General features: G+C 37.7%; 1 protein-coding gene across 3 annotated transcripts in view; it reads left to right on the top strand.

Annotated features, from left to right (window-relative positions):
* The window catches only part of CDC5L (cell division cycle 5 like), a 44350-nt gene that overhangs the window by 14943 nt on the left and 11552 nt on the right, over nt 1-17855 (top strand). For 2 of the 3 annotated variants that reach the window (XM_058554237.1, XM_058554239.1), the window contains exons 8-14: nt 359-547; nt 4855-5003; nt 6654-6816; nt 8992-9156; nt 10433-10513; nt 10821-11063; nt 13886-14083. In XM_058554237.1, coding sequence (XP_058410220.1) covers nt 359-547; nt 4855-5003; nt 6654-6816; nt 8992-9156; nt 10433-10513; nt 10821-11063; nt 13886-14083 — 1188 coding nt within the window. The remainder of the gene's footprint in view (nt 1-358; nt 548-4854; nt 5004-6653; nt 6817-8991; nt 9157-10432; nt 10514-10820; nt 11064-13885; nt 14084-17855) is intronic. The other variant, XM_058554238.1, reaches the window with a different exon arrangement.

Raw genomic sequence — 17855 nt, 5'->3', positions numbered from 1 at the left:
TTGGTTTTCAGTCATTCTCCGCTGTTGATAAGTAGTTTTGTACAAACTATTATTTTATGTTCTTGGTATAGTAATGTGTTGGTTTGAAAGAACTTCAGTATGTAGATATAATATAAGACTTTGCAGCTTGATACTGTATCATATCTGGAATTTTTTCCCCCCACATTATATAGGGAAGACTTTTAAGAAATTTATTAGGGAAATTTTCAAACCTACAAAAAGTAAAGAGAGTAGTACAATGAACCCCTCTGTACTCATCACACAGCTTCAGCAATTAGTCTTTCTGGAATATGGAAGTTTTAAGCTGTGTTGTTCTCTGGTTAAAATATTGCTTACTGTGATAATTGTGTCATTTTAGATTTCAGATGCAGAACTTCAGGAAGTTGTAAAAGTAGGCCAAGCAAGTGAAATTGCACGTCAGACTGCTGAGGAATCTGGCATAACAAACTCTGCTTCCAGTACTCTTTTGTCCGAGTACAATGTCACCAACAACAGCATTGCCCTTAGAACGCCACGAACGCCAGCTTCCCAGGACAGAATTCTGCAGGTAAGCTGTCATATAGTAGAATGAGTCTTTCACTTTGTTTATTGTCCTTAGAAGTATCAGGAAAGAGAACATTAAGTGGTTTGCTTTTGCTTCTTTTAGGGTAAACAGTTTGAAACTTGAGTCCTGAATGTATAGATCCTAGAGATTTCTGTAATAGGGAAGTTAAATCAGCAGATTGAGTAATTAAGTGGTTTCTTTTCTATGTTTATTAATTCATAGTTTTGTTTGAAGTTAGGCCTTCTACCTTCATTAGTCTTTAGTACCTGTCAGTAAAGTACAGCATGTAAAAATTTCATGTTGCCTAGCAGTCCTAGAAAGAAATCAGACACGTAGTCAGTAATTTTTAAAACTTCTTTGCGATTCTGTACTTAGCTTGACATAGACTGTCATCAGTACTGCCTCCCTCCCTCCCCGTAATACATGGTGTATACAGTCTGTGTTCTTAGTGTGTCTGCGTGCCAGAGAATCGCCAAACCTAACAAAACACTGTTGAGTCCATTAGCACCCTTACATCTCACTCCTCCTTCTCTAATAGTTAGAAATAGAATTTTAAGGTCTTGATTCAGGAGTTAAATAGTCCTGTAAGTCTTAGTAAGAAAAATAGTCATGCCCCTCCTCACTTGCTCTCTAGAGGCTTCAATTATGGCTCTTTGTTTTTATCTTTATTGCTAAGACACTTGTTACATGTTGGTTTTTTTTTCGGTTTTAGGTGTTATTCTGCCTAGAATTTGAGTATTTGGCGCTGTCACACTCTCTGCCTCTGTCATGCACACATACTCTTTCCATTCCTCCATCTTCCATTATCGTTGTATGTTATCAAACTTCCATTGTAGTTTGGTTAGCTCCTTATTCATGGTTTACCTTATGACTGTGTAAACTGGAGTCATTGCTGAGCCACAAAGTGCCTTATAATTACTGCACAGTATTTTATTTTTCTTTGACTTAATACTTTTTTTATTCAGTTGCTAAATTTTCTGATTACTTAGCACTAATTCAACTTGACTGTGTACTAACTGTGTAAATCTCCTGAAATCTGGTCAAATTTTAGCTATTCTTATCTTTTTGAAGAAGTCTTCCCTGGAACTTCTGAATGTTTTAGTCTAGACTGATGGCTCTTTAGATCTTGTTTACAGCAAGTTCTCTTGATGTCCCTTCACTGTCACCGTGGAAAGTCCCTTGGATCTCCTCTTTCTTGGTTTACTCCCTTGTTAGTGAAGCATATCCTTCAGTAGCTTTCTGAGGAAGGGTTCATGGGAGATGGAATTTTTAAGACCTTACGTATCTGTAAATTACTGTCTACTCTCTTATTTGATTAATCGTATAGCTGGGTATAGAATTCCAAATTGAAATGGTTTTTGTTCAGTTTTGAAGGCAGCGCTCCAATGTCTTTTGGTTTCCATTGTTGCTATTGAGACCTCCTGTGCCATTCAGGATGTTAATAGGAAACCTGGTTTTTTCTTTCTCTGGAAGCTTGTGCAATCTTCTCTTTTTCACATGCCTGTTTCTTGGTGTGGGTTTGTTTTCAACCACTATGCTAGGTACTTGGTGGATCTTTTCATTCTGGAGACTCATGGCCTTCAATTCTGGGAAATTATTTTGACATTTTTAAAAATTTCATCCTTTTCATTGATCTGTTTTTATGAACCTTGAATTTTCTTATTTATTCCTCTCTGGTTTTCTGTCTTAATTGACTTTTTGATTTATTGTTAGGAGATTTTCTGAATTTTATCTTTATTCAGTTTTTAAATTTCTACTATCATATTTTGAATTTCTCAGAGCCCTTTTCTAAATGTATTCAAGTTTTTAACATCTCATTTAATGAATAGCTTCTCTTATTTCTCCGAGGCTATTAATGATGGTTTTGTTTTGTTTTTATAGGTTTTTTTTGTTCCTGTCCAGTGTTTAAGTTTCTTTTGTTTGTTTTGTTCTCTGTCTTTCATATTGGATGTTTCCTCAAATGTCTTTTGATCTTTGGCTTTCTGCCTGTATCTAGGGGCTTGGGGTGGGGCAGCTAAAACTGGCTAGAAGCTCCTTGGGTATAGCTGGTGCTCCTTGACTTGGGACTTTCCTGTAGGCTGAACTGGCTGGAGTGTTTCATTGGGAAATTTTTTTTTTTTCCTGCCTAGGAAGATTCACCCTGAGCTAACATCTGCTGCTAATCATCATCTTTTTTTTTTTTTTGCTTGAGGAAGATTAGCCTTGAGCTAACATCTGTGCCAGTCTTCCTCTGTTTTGTATGTGGGTGTCGGCCATAGCATGGCTGACAAGTGATGTAGGTCTGCACTCAGGATCCTAACCTGTGAACCTGGGCCACCAAAGTGGAGCGTGCAGAACTTTAACCACTAGGCCATGGGGCCAGCCCCGGGTGTTTTGTTGGGGAATTCATTTTTTTTTTTTTTTTGGTGAGGAAGGTTGGCCCTGAGGTAACATCTGTTGCCAATCTTCTTCTTTTTTTTGCTTGAGAAAGATTAGCCCTGAGCTAACATCTGTGCCAGTTCTCCTCTATTTTTGTATGTGGGTTGCTGCCACAGCATGGCTTGACGAGTGGTGTAGGTCCATGCCTGGGATCTGAACCCGTGAGCCTGGGCCGCCGAAGCAGAGTGCGCCAAACTTAACCACTGCGCCACTGGGCCAGCCCCTCATTGGGCAATTCTTGATGTCAGTATTGCTAGATCTTTTCTCTTGGGTTTGTTGGATTCCCCAGAGAAGTAGCTTCTAATCTCCTGCCTGGAGGACATAAAGCTGGCCAGCCTTTTGGGAGCCTAGATGGGGAAAAATGCTTTTGTATTTGGGATAGCCAAAAGAATACATACAGGACTTTGATAATGTGAAATTCAGAGTTCTTTCAACGCATAAAGACATGCAGAATAATGGAATAAGCTTTGTTCCAGTTATCTTCATTTTGCTCCAAACCTTAGTGGCTTAAAACATTGTATCATGCTGATGGTTTCTGTGGGTCAGGAGTTCAGACAGGACATTGAAAGAATGGCTTGTCTCTGCCCCATGATGTCTAGGGCCTCAGCTGGGAAGGCTCAGCCTTTGGGGGTGACTTGACAGATAGGAGCTGCAGTCCTCATCTTTCCTTGTTTAGTGTTTGCTGCTGGCTGTGGGCTGAGTCCTCACCTGCGAATGTGGAGTAAATCTGTGTGTGGCTTCTCCATGTGGCTTGGGTTTTCTCACAGCATGGTGGCCTCAAAAGAGTTGAACTTCTCCCATGGTGTCTCAGGGTTCCAATGTGAGTCTTGTAGTGAGTGTGGTGGGAAGCTGCATTTTTTCTAACCTTGCCTTGGAAGTCGAGCAGTGTCACTTGCTGCATTCTGCTAATTACAGGCAAGTTATAAGCCCACCTAGATTCAAGAGGAGGGGACATAGACCCCATCTCTTGATGGAAGGAGTATCAAGGTTGGGTTATAAGAAGAGCATATGAGAGGTTGCATTATAAGAAGAACATGTGAGATGAGAGATATGTTTGTTACTATTTTTGGAAAATAATGGTGTTTCACAGGCCCTGAGTTGGGGATTAAGAGATTGTAGGTGCAGTGATAGTAATGAGTGCAGGGTTAAAGTGGAGGGACTAAAGAGAGCATAGTCAGTCCTCCCTAAAGAGGTCAGGCAAGTCTTCAGAAAGGAGCCTGCCCTCATGAGTTTTCTTGTGATGTGAATAGGTTAGTTGCTAGTGTCTTAACTTCCCAGTAAAAGAAACTGAGGCTCAGAGAGGCTAATGAAGATTAGATAAAGAATTAGTGATAGGTCTGGCCCCGTGGCTTAGTGTTTAAGTGCACGCTCCCTGGCGCACACCGACGCACCGCTTCTCCGGCCATGCTGAGGCCGCGTCCCACATGCAGCAACTAGAAGGAAGTGCAGCTATGACATGTCTACTGGGGCTTTGGGGGGCGGGGTGGGGAAAGTGATAAAGCTAGACTAAAGCATGGGCGTTCTGACAATTAGCCTAAGCTCACATTGAGAAATTTGAGTTCTTAGTTATTTATAGTTGTTAGTTACTTATAATTCTTAGTTATTATAGGAGAAGCTTTTGAGTAATGGTTATTTCATATGGGAGGCTACAGAAGTGTTTCTTGGTACATAAAACATTTTTCTGAAACTCCTGATGTGCTATTAGGTTGACAGAAGGAATGGAAGTATTGAATTCAGCTATGGCCTAGTATTCATTTTCTTTCATGGGTTTCTTTGAGAAATTGTCTAAAAATTCTGGCTGCTTTAAGATTTGAATAACAGGACCAGAAGAGAAGATTCTGCTGTCTTGTCTAAATTGTTAAAACATGCTTCTTTACTTTCTCGTTAATCAGGAAGCCCAGAACCTCATGGCTCTGACCAATGTGGACACCCCATTAAAAGGTGGACTTAACACCCCTTTGCACGAGAGTGACTTCTCAGGTGTGACTCCTCAGCGGCAGGTTGTACAGACTCCAAATACAGTTCTTTCTACCCCATTCAGGTATTGTAAATAAACAAATGTTGTCTGTTGTAGAAAAACTTGAATCTGTGGATTTGAACAACATACTTGCTTTGGTAATGTTGACAGAGAATGGAAATAAGGGATCAACTTGTCTTTTTGATTTCTCCTCACTCATAATAGTAAATAACATAACAGTGTCCAGGAAGTGGTTAAGTACTCTGGAGTGCTCTTCTTTTTTCACAGTTTGTGATGCTATCACTTGTTTCTGAATACTTTTTGTCTGATTTAAAAGAGAAAACTCAATCCATTGTTAATGATCATTAGGTGAATTTTATAAAAATTGTAATCCTTTTTATGCATGTGTTAACTACTGCTTTCCCCCCAACATTTCATTATGAAAATTACCAGCATTCAGAGAGATTGAAAGAATGGTAAAGCAAACATCCATATACCCACCACCTAAATTCTACAGTTGTTAATGTATTACTGTATTTGCTTTATCACGTATCTATCCATCTATCAATCCATCTTATTTTTTAATGCGTTTCAAAGTAAGTTGCCGATATCAGTCCATTTCATCTGTAAACATTTCCTCCTGCGTATCATTAACTGGAGTTGAAAGTTCAATATTTGTTTACAATTCTTTGTTTTAAACTGCGGCTTTTTTAAGAGAATTTTTTAAGACATAAACGTTATAGTAGCAAGTTGTGTTAAAATGGAATTTGAGCTTTTAAGGGTTGGAAATATTTGGGCTTTCTTTTAATTTTAAATGTTAGAGTATGTCCTCCTACTGGTTGTGTAGTATAGGAAACATCTCAGACTGCTAGAACTGTACGTGGCAGCAGGATCAAGAAGCACTGGCAGCCAAATCCTTATATTTAAACACTTCTTGCAAGGCTGGTAAGAGAGCCTAATCCTCTTTTCCTGTGTGTGTCTTGTCTCTCGACTAGATTGTAAGCTCCTTGTGGGCAGGGACCGTGTCTTATACGATAACCTCACCTCTTGGGAACAGCTCTCTGGCAGCACCATCTGTCTGGAACACAGCCAAGATACAGGAAGTAAGCAAACAAAAAAAGGCTTTGAACAATTAAAATATAAGTTGCAAAGTCTATGGACTTTATTCCCAGGAGAGTCTCTTAGCCCTCGCTACTAGCTGTTCTTATTTAGATGTGATTCTAAAAGCCTGATGTTTGGTTTCCAAACAAAATGTAAAGGGAGAAACTACTTAAAGTATGCATACTGATGACAATGTGATAATGACGTGATAACCAGCAGCTATAGGCAGGGAGGAAACAAATGATAAGATGAAGACGCTGAACTCAAAAAGAGTTATTTGGGGTCTTTGAGTGTGGTGGCTGACCTCTCTGCCCACTATATGTTCTTATCCTCCCTAATGTGTCACAAAAAGGTTGAAATAATGTTTGGTGGACTTAATTTAGAAAGACAAGAAAATGGCAAATGTAGTGACTTTATTTGAAGTCATTAAATTAAAAATACTGTGGGTAAATAAGCTAGCTGAAGTAAACCTTTATTTTAACTTTCTTAAAACCAGGTAGGCAAACAGAATTTCTGGAATCTTTATTTCTTTATTTTCTGCTTTCCTTGTTAAATAATTCATGTGAAAAACATTTGAAAGCACAATCTAGATAAAAGTGGCACTTTTATTAATTGGAATTTCTGTTTTTCTAGGACTCCTTCTCATGGATCTGAAGGACTGACTCCCCGGAGTGGGACAACTCCCAAACCAGTTATTAACTCCACCCCGGGTAGAACTCCTCTTCGAGACAAGTTAAACATTAATCCCGAGGATGGAATGGCCGACTATAGTGATCCCTCCTATGTGAAGCAGATGGTACATGTCAATTATCTCTTAAACCTCTTTTTTTAAAAAAAATTTTAGGGGCCGGCCTGGTGGCGTAGCGGTGAAGTTCACGTAAGTTCACGTGCTCTGCTTCAGAGGCCTGGGGTTTGTGGGTTCAGATCCTGGGCGCTGACCAAAGCACCTCTCATCAAGCCATGCTGTGGTGGCGTCCCATATAAAGTAGAGGAAGATGAGCATGGATGTTAGCCCAGGGCTAATCTTCCTCAGCAAAAAGAGGAGGATTGGCAATGGATGTTAGCTCAGGACTAATCTTCCTCACACACACACACAAAAAATTTATATCTCACGGTTGCCAAATTAAAGTTTTCCACCTTGTCAGTGTGTATTATATATATCTCAAGAATCTATATACCTGTGGACACCAGAAAAGGAAAATGATTTGCAGGACTTGAGAAGGGGAACCTTTTGGTCTGAAAAGCCTACTTTTTCTTATTCTTAATATGTTTGTGAATATTGATTATGCTGGTAGTAATGTGCCTTGTATCTCTTTTATGATTTTAATTTTTATCATTTACTAATTAATACTTTACTTTCTTGATGATACATTTATTTTGATTTTCTATTTCTGTGAAATGAATTTTGGGTTTCAAATGCTTCATAAATTAGGTTTTGAGCCTTGATTCTTGTTTCCTCTGTACTTTTAGAAGGACAGTCTAGATTTCAGAACCAAGTTAATTCGATGTTTATTGCTGATCTTGGTGAAGTTTTCTTTTGTATGTTTTGCAAGGTAGTGTAGAAAGCTAATTATAAAAGTTACAGTTTTGCTTCTGCCCATCTTATTGCTTTTATTATGTTACTATTGGGCCTTATTATCTGATGCCACAGGAAATCATTGTGAGTTTGTTTTTTGTTTTTTATGAGGAAGAGTGGCCCTGAGCTAACACCTGTTGCCAATCTTCCTCTTGTTGCTTGAGGAAGAGTGGCCCTGAGCTAACATCTGTGCCGTCTTTCTCTGTTTTGTATGTGGGACACCGCCACAGCAGGGTTTGATGAGTAGCCTAGGTCCACAGCTGGGATCCGAACCTGTCAACCTCAGGCTGCCGAAGTGGAGCGCGCTGAACTTAACCACTGTGTCACTGGGCTGGCCCAGAGATTTTTTTTTTAATGAGTTCCAATGATGTTGGCCTGTTTTCAGTTTACAAGTTAATTCTAACTTCATGTATAGATTTGGTTAGTTTAGAATGTTTTTTTAATGCCCAGATTGATATCAACTAATGTCAACTCTGAATGGCTACATAAGAATTAAACAAAAGAATCTATTGTGTGCAAAGCATGAATCCGGACACTTTAGGGGATCTAAAGTTGAGTCAAGATGTCCTTTGTCTTAAAGAGGTTTGTACTCTGGAGAGATACTCTCACAGTACTAAACAAAGTCCAAAAATAATTGTAATATAAGATCAGAATAAGCCCTGTGAGTAAGATCAACATCTTAGGGTGGCCAAAGAAAGAAAATCACATTTGTTGGGTGGATACTAGGAAAGCCTTCATTGAGGAGATATGTTCAGAAGGAGGGTGGGTGCTGTCTGAGACGGAGGCCACAACATGATAAGCATGGAGCGTGTTTTGGACATAGCAACTCCTCACACCTAGCATATGTGTAATGGAGCAGTGGGGAATAAGCCTAGAAAGGTGAGCTGAGGATGTATTGGGGAAAACTTTGGGTACCAGGCAGTTTCTTTTGGGAACTATGGATTGTTTTCTTTGGCCTGCCTGTGATCTGGTATTTCCATTAAAGATAAACACACACACACATTCAGACATCTTTACAGATTAGGTTTTATTAGTCCAAGGACAAATTGAATTTTGAACTTGTTTTTTTCATTTGCTGTTAAATTTCAGTGTCAAAAATGTTTTCCTTAAATGGAAATCTAAAGAACATTTTTCTGCCCCTGTAGAGGTAATTCCCAGACTTTCTATTAGAATGTCCCAGAGTAACTTCATTGATCACAAATCTGAGTTTTTGATTGGTCTTAATGTAGGGAAGAAACGGAGATAGAAGTTAAACAAAAAACTTGTCTCAGCTCTGAAGTCAGAGTTCATTTTTCTAGAATTAAAATTAGGCTAATTGTTTTTCAGAAACTCTTATAGAATATTGGTTGAACACTTAATGCGTATGAATTGAGAAGGACCAATTCTTTTCTACAGGAAAGAGAGTCTCGTGAGCACCTCCGTTTAGGGTTGTTGGGCCTTCCTGCCCCTAAGAATGACTTTGAAATTGTTCTACCAGAAAATGCTGAGAAGGAGCTGGAAGATCGTGAAATAGATGATACTTACATTGAAGATGCTGCTGACGTAGATGCACGAAAGCAGGTGGGTATTGTGCTAGAAAGGCAGCGTGAGTTTGCTGAATGTGTCAATAGGCTGAAACAATGAAGAATGGCAATTAAATGTCTCAAGATTGCTCCTTAACAGTTTTTTCAATATTTAGAAGAATTACCCTAAAATAAATTACTTATGCCACAATATATACTCATGTAATTAATAATATATTCAGAATATCTTGATAGGCATTCTTAAAATGTATATGTATATAGCAATTTAAATACCCTGTGTCAAATTTATTATGCTTCTTTAAAATATACATAAGTAGTCTTTTAGACATTGTGTTTCACCCTAGCCAAGAAAAGATGTTATTGATCAGTCTTGAAAACAGATACATCTTGGATTGGTTGATTAAATGGTTTTGGCTCAGTGTAAAGTAATAAAAAATATATATTTGGAAATTTAGCGAGAGTTCATCGAATATTAGTAACACCTTGTACTAATATATCTTATAGTTAATTACTTTCTCATTTGCGCATAACAACCTGGTGATTTGAATAGGATAGATATTAGCTTCATTTTAGAAATGAAGAAACAGGCTTAGGTGAATTAAGTTAACTTTCCCAGGTCTCATGGCTGGAAGGTGGTGAGCTAGAACTGAGATAATATGACCCTTTTCAGTAATTCTTGCTGCAGTCCATTTCAGGATTGTTTTAGAAATTGAATAATTTCATGGGATTGGAGTGAGAATGGCATCAGTGGAAATCATATTTTAGAGGGAAATCATGTGAATGTGCTTTTTGGTGGGGAATATGGGATAATACTTTTTGTGTTTAGTTCTCTTAGTTACTTTGAGTTACGTTTACTCTCAGCAATGGCGTGAAACTTGAATGTGTTACCCCACATTATTCATGATTTAAGAATCAGGAAACAATACCTTCATTGGCTGGCTTTTTAAATTAAAAATCAGTAGCTTTTGGGTTGGAAATGAAGGGTAGTGTTGCAGGATAAATAGTTAAGAGTTCCCTCTAGGTTTAGGATTCTCATTTAGACAGGGAAAGAATGATTATCTGATGGATGGAGCCATGTAAATTTGGAGAATGCTCTGGTAGACATTGCAAGTTCTTAGTTTCTATTGTAATAAGAGAATGAATATACTGATGAGTTTCTGTTGCCTTCTGTTGCCTTTCTACAAACTTACACAGATTTCTACAGCTTTAACTCTTGAACATACGTGTTCTTATAGACTAAAGTGTTTTCAACTTTATTGAAATGTGTCAAATATTGTATAGCTGCACTAACGGGTATAAACATAATTTTTTAGGCCATACGAGAAGCGGAGCGTGTAAAGGAAATGAAACGAATGCACAAAGCTGTCCAGAAAGATCTGCCAAGACCATCAGAAGTAAGTGTTAGAATTTCTGGTTTAGGACATTTAATTTTCTTTTTATGCGATTGATACTTTTCATATCACACTTTTCACACTTTTCAGTGTGTCTATAAAACAAAATTTCATCTACTTTCTGGAATAAAGTAGTTCCCAGATCCTTTCTTTTAAATATTTCACTGGTACAAATAAGAATTTAGAAGGGAAAAAAAAGAATTTCTTTTGAAAATGTAAAACTGCTATTTAATTCCTGCCTAGCACAAGTAGTAACGTGAGTATGTTGCAGTAATATGTTTGGTAATTTGTATTTGTTTTAAATTTTTAGGTAAATGAAACTATTCTAAGACCTTTAAATGTAGAACCACCTCTAACAGATTTACAGAAGAGTGAAGAACTAATCAAAAAAGAAATGATTACAATGCTTCATTATGACCTTCTACATCACCCTTATGAACCATCTGGAAATAAAAAAGGAAAAACTGTAGGATTTGGTACCAATAATTCAGAGCACATTGCTTATCTGGAGCATAACCCTTATGAAAAATTCTCCAAAGAAGAACTGAAAAAGGTATGATTGAGCAGGACTTTTCTGTCTTGAGATTTAAGTGTTTGTTAGATACTGTGTATCATGGACAAACGTTAACTTATTTTCCCGTATTGATATTCATAAACAACTGCAATACATGGTTAGGAGATAAATGTTCATATTAAGTGTTATGAAAAGGACACACTTTACTCCTTCACCACTGTCCCCTTGTTCAGTGGTAGACTGTTATCAGATAAACACTGGCTTTGGCGGCAAGATATCTTTGTTTCACAGGTGTATGCCTGATTGACAGTTGCTACAATTGCTGTTTTCTGTATTTAACTTTGCTGTCTCTGAATAGAATTGAATGCCTTTAGCACTTAAACCTCACTTATTTGGAGTAATGCGAAAAAGCAAGAATATATTAAAAATGTTTATAGATTAAAACTTTCACCTATTCAAAGAAAGGAAATATTTTTACTGAATTTAGTCCCCTCACGTGATTTCCCCTATCCTTTTGGATAAGGAAATAAACAAACGTTTTCTTGTGTAAAGTCTGTTCTGCCTCTTCCTTCATATGCATTTTGTTCTTTCTGCTTTGATGGAGCAAATAGCTGTGATTGTGAATAGAAATCTGCACGTTGGTATAAGAAAATACAGTTGGTTTTATGGTTGGAAACTGAGTGGTTACTAGCTTAAAAGTCTTTTGTCTTTAGTCTTCAGCCTTGAGGGGCAGTGATGGACCCGTTGATTGGAAGGGGCTAAAGCATACTTGGGAGAAAACAAATCAGATTCTTTTTTGTATTTTCTCTCCTGCACTTTCCCTCTCCTTCTTACTTTCTGTTTTCCTTATTGCATAAATAATACATGTTTAGTACAAGATTTTTAGAAAATAGAGAAAGGGAGGAGGATTTAGATTTATATGTCAGCAGCTTGCCCCTGACTCCTGAGTAGCTTTGAGTTACTGTCTTGTGCTAAGTGCGATGGGAAGCTGCCATCTCTTGCGTGCTTGTGCTGTGGCAGGCACGTTTAATCATTGATCTGGGGTTAAGAACTAGACTGTGAACTCGATACTTGAACAGTTTCCTCCTTATGGAGTGAAAATACAAGGGGAAGATTTCCTAAATTTATTGTATCTATGGAAACCTGAAATAAGGATCCCATTGTTGCGTACAGCAGTTCTGTAAGGGATAGAGTCCAATAAAATTTTTGAAAATAATAATGTAAGTAGTACTTTGAAATTATTTGAAACCATTACAAAGTAGTTGAATATTCTCCCATATTTTATTTATCTATTTATATTCCTCTTTGTTCCAAAAAGAATTTGAAGCAGCTGTTTACTTAGCAAATTCTTTATGGACAGTTTAAAAATAACTTAGCTGTACTCTCTCCTAATAATTGCAAAAGGTGAATTTGTGAATTTTTACTATATACAGTTTCAGAATGAAATACCATTTCTCTTATAATAAAGTTTCAGATTTTCATTAAGTATTTTAAATTGGTTTGGTTTATTTATTTCCCCTAAGAGCTATCATTTAAAAGTATCCAATTTTTGTCTTCTGTAGACATGATTTTCTGTTTTTTTGTTTATATTTTTTTGTATGCTGATCATTTATGTTGATTTTATATATTTTGGTCTGTGTTTATTTTCTGATGTTACTGGAATGATGAAAGCTTTTTGTAAAGCACAGAAAGTGGTTGTCAGTTTTTCATGAGCCATGAAGCAAAGTTCTGGAAAAAGTTCATGTGGTGTGCTCATGGAGTCTGTGTGTCTCATGTTGGGCTAGGCTGTTTATATATATTGTGTCACTTAATCCTAACAGCAAACATGTCAGGTAGGTATGATCCCCATTTTACAGATGAGAGATGGGCTCAGAGAACTTAAGCAAGTTCAGACAGCCACATAAATGGTAAAGCTGTGATTTGAACCCAGGCTTGTCCATCTCCATTCCCCTCATTCCGTCATCTTAAAGATTTTATTTATTTATTTATTTTTCCCCCAAAGCCTCAGTAGATAGTTGTATGTCATAGTTGCACATCCTTCTAGTTGCTGTATGTGGGACGCGACCTCAGCATGGCTGGAGAAGCGGTGCGTCCGTGCACGCCCGGGATCCGAACCCAGGCCGCCAGCGGCAGAGCGCGCGCACTTAACCGCTAAGCCACGGGGCCGGCCCTCATTCCGTCATCTTAAACTGTTTCTTTAGTAGTGAACAAGAGTTGGTCTATGATCCATCGTTATTTGATTTGTGCCCCCAATCTCATTCTCTCGCAGTGTCAGGGGCATTCCTTCGGATGAGAAAAAAGCCATGTAGCAGAAAAATGCCTTGTTCCCCTTCATGATCCTGTGAAGTCTGAAGTGTAGGGAGGGATGGTGGAGTGGAAGGAGCACACACAAGGGTTGGTGCTGTTTGGCCTGAGCATGATCCAGTCTTGTCTGCTTACTAGCGATGTGGTCTGGAACCAGTAGTTTAATTTCTCTGAGCCTTAGTTTCGTCATCTTTAAAATGGCTGCTTCGTAAGATGGTTGTGATGTTTGGAGATAAGGTAGGTAAAACTTTTAAATCTACTTCCTGGCACATAGTAGATACCTGAGAAATGGTGGCTGCTGTTATAATGAGTGAAGGCAAAGAACTTTTATATTGTCAGGGATACGTGGATGTTGGCTTTTCGGATCAGTCTGCATTGCCTTATAGGCTGCTTAATTCATTTTGCTTAGGTATTGTTCCTCCCTTCCAAAAAACAACCAATGAACCAAAACTCCTTGCTTTTGCTGTGAGGAGGAGGAAAAACTAGTCTTTTAAAGCTCCTTGTTGGTGGCAAGTATTTGTATTACTCAAACTTCCTGAAATTATTATTGTAAACAGGCCCAGGACATTCTGGTACAGGAGATGGAAGTGGTGAAACAAGGAATGAGCCACGGAGAACTCTCAAGTGAAGCTTATAACCAGGTGTGGGAAGAATGCTACAGTCAAGTTTTATATCTTCCTGGGCAGAGCCGCTACACACGGGCCAACCTCGCTAGCAAAAAGGACAGAATTGAGTCACTTGAAAAGAGGCTTGAGGTTGGTATCCTTAAAATTCTAATTTAAATGTACTTTGATTGAAATAATGAACTAGGGTATAATACTAGAGTATAATTCTTTGCTGAAGACAACTTCAGAAAAATAGACCTGAGGTGATTATTGCCTTTGCAGTTCTTGAGGGAAAACTACAGTGAAGTGTTTGATCTTCCTTGGCCTTCCTCACTGGTTTTTCAGAATTGCTTGCCTTCGTGATAAAGAAAGCCCTCCAAGTTGACCCCAGGTCAGTCAGAATGTGGGAGCAGGAGCCAAGAAGTTAACACTAGTCACTCAAAACAATGTAGATCAATGCTAGCCTGTTTTCTCTAAGGAGGGATCTCAGTGGTACCAAGGAGCTTTTTTTCTATAGCCAAGAGAGCACATTTACAGAACTTTGGTACCTTTCTATTCATCCTCTGATTCCTGTGAGTTTAATTTACAGAAAGAGTGCTGAGCTGGATTATCTAGACAATGGCTTCCAAGATTTCATGTTTATGAAAATGTTGAAATGTACTAGATGAGAGTTTCATGGCACGTGGTTTCTTCATAGAGTCTGCATTTTTTGAATTCCAGAATCTGTGTAGGCATTTTGCCAATGGCATGCAAATTGTGGTTCAAGGACCACTAGGCTGCCTTGTGGATTCTTAATGGTGGTCTTCGGGGATGTTTCTGAGGCCAGGATAGGATGGGAAGGAGAAAGGGTGCTTCAGGCACTCAAATGCAGAAAATGGCCTCAGTTTCCTCTTCTCTGACTGCCAATTTCTCTTTACAGAAAGCAGATTTGAAAATATTTTTATTTAGGGTTAAAATAAATAGTAAAATCACTTGGGGTGATTGGGGCTGTTTGAGGTGAGGGAAATGAGCAGGAAAAGCAGTATCTTTTAATTTAAAATTATTGTAATTCTTAATTTTACCTTTAAGATTACATATATGGGCACCTAGTTGTTAATGCCCGTGAACTTCTTTTATCATTTAGTGGGAAATTAGAGTTTCTTTCTGAAGTAATTCTATATTGGGTGAAATTTTAGCAGTCCGGTGCTGCTGGTCACTCTAGTTGTATTACAAGCCTCCAGCAGGGTGTGCTGTTGCTCTGTTTTAATTCACAGTTAAAATCAGGGAAAGTAGAACATCAGTGGTTAAATTTTAAGTTATATTTTCTGTTGTATAGGCTTCATTTCTTATAAATGGTAGTTAGCAGTGTAATTCTGATCTAAGGTCAGCATCATAATTGATTGGGAAGCTATTTGGAAAGTTTCCTTGTAACATTTATATATGAATACTTAGGTCTCTCACTTAGTTGGAAAATCTTCTCATTTGAGGTGGGTAAACTCTTTCTGCCTCAAATGGTAAGGACATTTTGTGCCGTTTAAAACATAAAAAAAAGAGTTTTTCCCTAAATCTCATTTACTTTGTCGAGGCACTAACTTTCATGACAGCAAATAAATGTGTCACAAAGTGAGTGGTGCCGTAAAGTACAGTAATTTTTATTTCTGCGTTGAATTGGTCTTGTGAGTTTTGAAGGGAAAAATACAGAAAGAACCACTGCTGTTCTTTTGGAGATTTATTTGGGTCGTTTATGAGCAACCATTAAAAACATGTGGTTCTCTTTGTTCAGTTCAGTACCAGGAACTGAAATCTTCCGTTGAACTATTTTTGTTGAAGGATTGGTGATTTTGGAAGAATATTCATAAAACAGTCTGAAGTAATTTTTCTTTTCTTGACTCCTGGATAACTTACTTTATTGTTTACCCAACTAGTTACTTTTAAAGAATATGTAATCAAATCTTTTAATTTAGTAAACTGTGCTTATTTCAAATGAAAGTTCATTAAATCTTTAAAAAGAAGAAAAGAAACTCAAAAACCCAAATAAACAAATCCCTCATTTTATTTGTATCCATCCCTAATTCAGAACTAGGTTTGTCTTAGCTTATTTTAGTTTTTGAGGACACAATTCCACTGGTTTGAAATACATAAATATTTTATTTCAGTTGTGGTACTTCTTTCATCATTTCAGTTGATTGCTAAATTATAAACATTATTCAAAGTTTGTTGTGGGGAAGGAACTCCAGTTGTATTATATAAACTAAATGCTATACTTAAATTATCCTTTCCACTCTTAGGTTCGGGGGATATGCCTTTCTGTGCAAGCACAGTACACCAAGGCTGCCAGTGTGTTTGATTTTTGCTGCCATGAACTTTGGAACAGTGAATCTAAATTATGGCCCTATCACAGTGTATCAAGCAAGATGAAATCCAGCTTTGTCGTGGTTGGTGTCTCCTAAATGGGTTAAAAAAATATGCCCTAAGGTTTATATTGGAGCTAGTCTTTGAGCCGTTACTCATGATTAATATTTGAAATTTAGAACTTAAATGAAAATCCTTAAGATACTCATTTAAAACTAATAGAACCATCTCAGATTTTATGTGGAATATGGTAGGTGGTACATGGAGTCTGTTAAATAAATAGAATCAGAACGTAGTCACAGGTCAGAAGTAAGCGGGAAAGACTTGTGAATTATAACCAAGTCCATGTATTTTATTCTGCTTTGGAGGCAGAATTAATGTTAGAACCTTGCCAGACATTCGTGTGTAAAATAAGGCAGCAGCAGCAATCAGAAATGACAGCTAATATCAGAAAAGGAAAAGTTAGAAAGCATAACATATTGAGGCCATTTAAACATGGTGGCAAAAAGCCCTATGTATTTTAATAGCTTCTGAGGGCATTATAGGTGTATGGTAGGAGGGTAGAGTGATTGCTGTTTATACTGATACCCCAAATTAATAAGAAAAGCTTAATTTCTGTTTAGTGTCATTTTTTTTTTTTTTAGAGAGAGATGGCTCTAATTGTAGAAAAATTTTCATCAAATGGTTAAAAATAAAAGAGCTTTAGTACTTATTTAATCATATGGTCAGTGAATATTACTGAACATCTGCTCTGTGCCAGCTCCTGTTCTAGGCCCTGGGGATGCAACAGGAACAGGGCAGACAGGCTCTCTGCTCTTGTGGACCTCAGTTATCTGGAAAACGCTCGGTGTGGAGAACCTCATTTTCTGACGATGCCAGATAAATGAGTCATTACTGTATTTGGGAAGTGCAAATAGAATTTGAAGTGTTCTAATTTGTTTCCACTTTAAGTGGAAATAGGAAATGGTCTGAAGACATAATTATTTTGAGTGAAATAATTTCCAGTAGGTGCAAAAGTGAAATGAGAAGTCTGAATTCAGGCCTGCTATTAAATTTAATAGTATTTGAAATAGTATCTAAACTGCTGTGTTGAGGAAGTTTGGCTGAAAAGTAGATTTTGTCATGTTAGCTATAAAAATGGAAAGGCTTTCCTTAGAGGTGGAAACTAGGTCCAGAAGTAATACTTCTTCCTGTATTTTACTGGCACAGTCAACTTAGTCAAGAAATATTATGTAACATTGACTTCTTGGAAATAAAGTAACGTAAAGAACACAGATAACACATTTAAAATCCTTCTCAGTGTATTTGTAGAACTCTTATGAGGACCCTTGACTTTCCCGAATGGTTATATTTCAGCAAAATTGGCTGCACAATGGATCCCATTTTCTCAGGGATTTTCATTATAAAGTCATATATTTTCACACAGGAAAACATTCCCTTAATACTTTAAAGAGTGAAAAGTTAGGGTAAGGATTAAGCCGGTGGGCAGTTCTGGGTGGAGGACTGTGTGTTATAGTGTCTCAGTGAGTTCATGCTTATGTTCCCTTGCGGAGGTGTGTGTGTGGGGGAGGGGGTAGCATGGGGTGCAGGA

The sequence above is a fragment of the Diceros bicornis genome, chromosome 14 (genome assembly GCF_020826845.1).
Source record: "Diceros bicornis minor isolate mBicDic1 chromosome 14, mDicBic1.mat.cur, whole genome shotgun sequence".
In the NCBI taxonomy this organism is placed as follows: Eukaryota; Metazoa; Chordata; class Mammalia; order Perissodactyla; family Rhinocerotidae; genus Diceros; species Diceros bicornis.
Note: the sequence above shows the minus strand (reverse complement) of the source record. Positions and strands in the feature narration are given on the sequence as shown.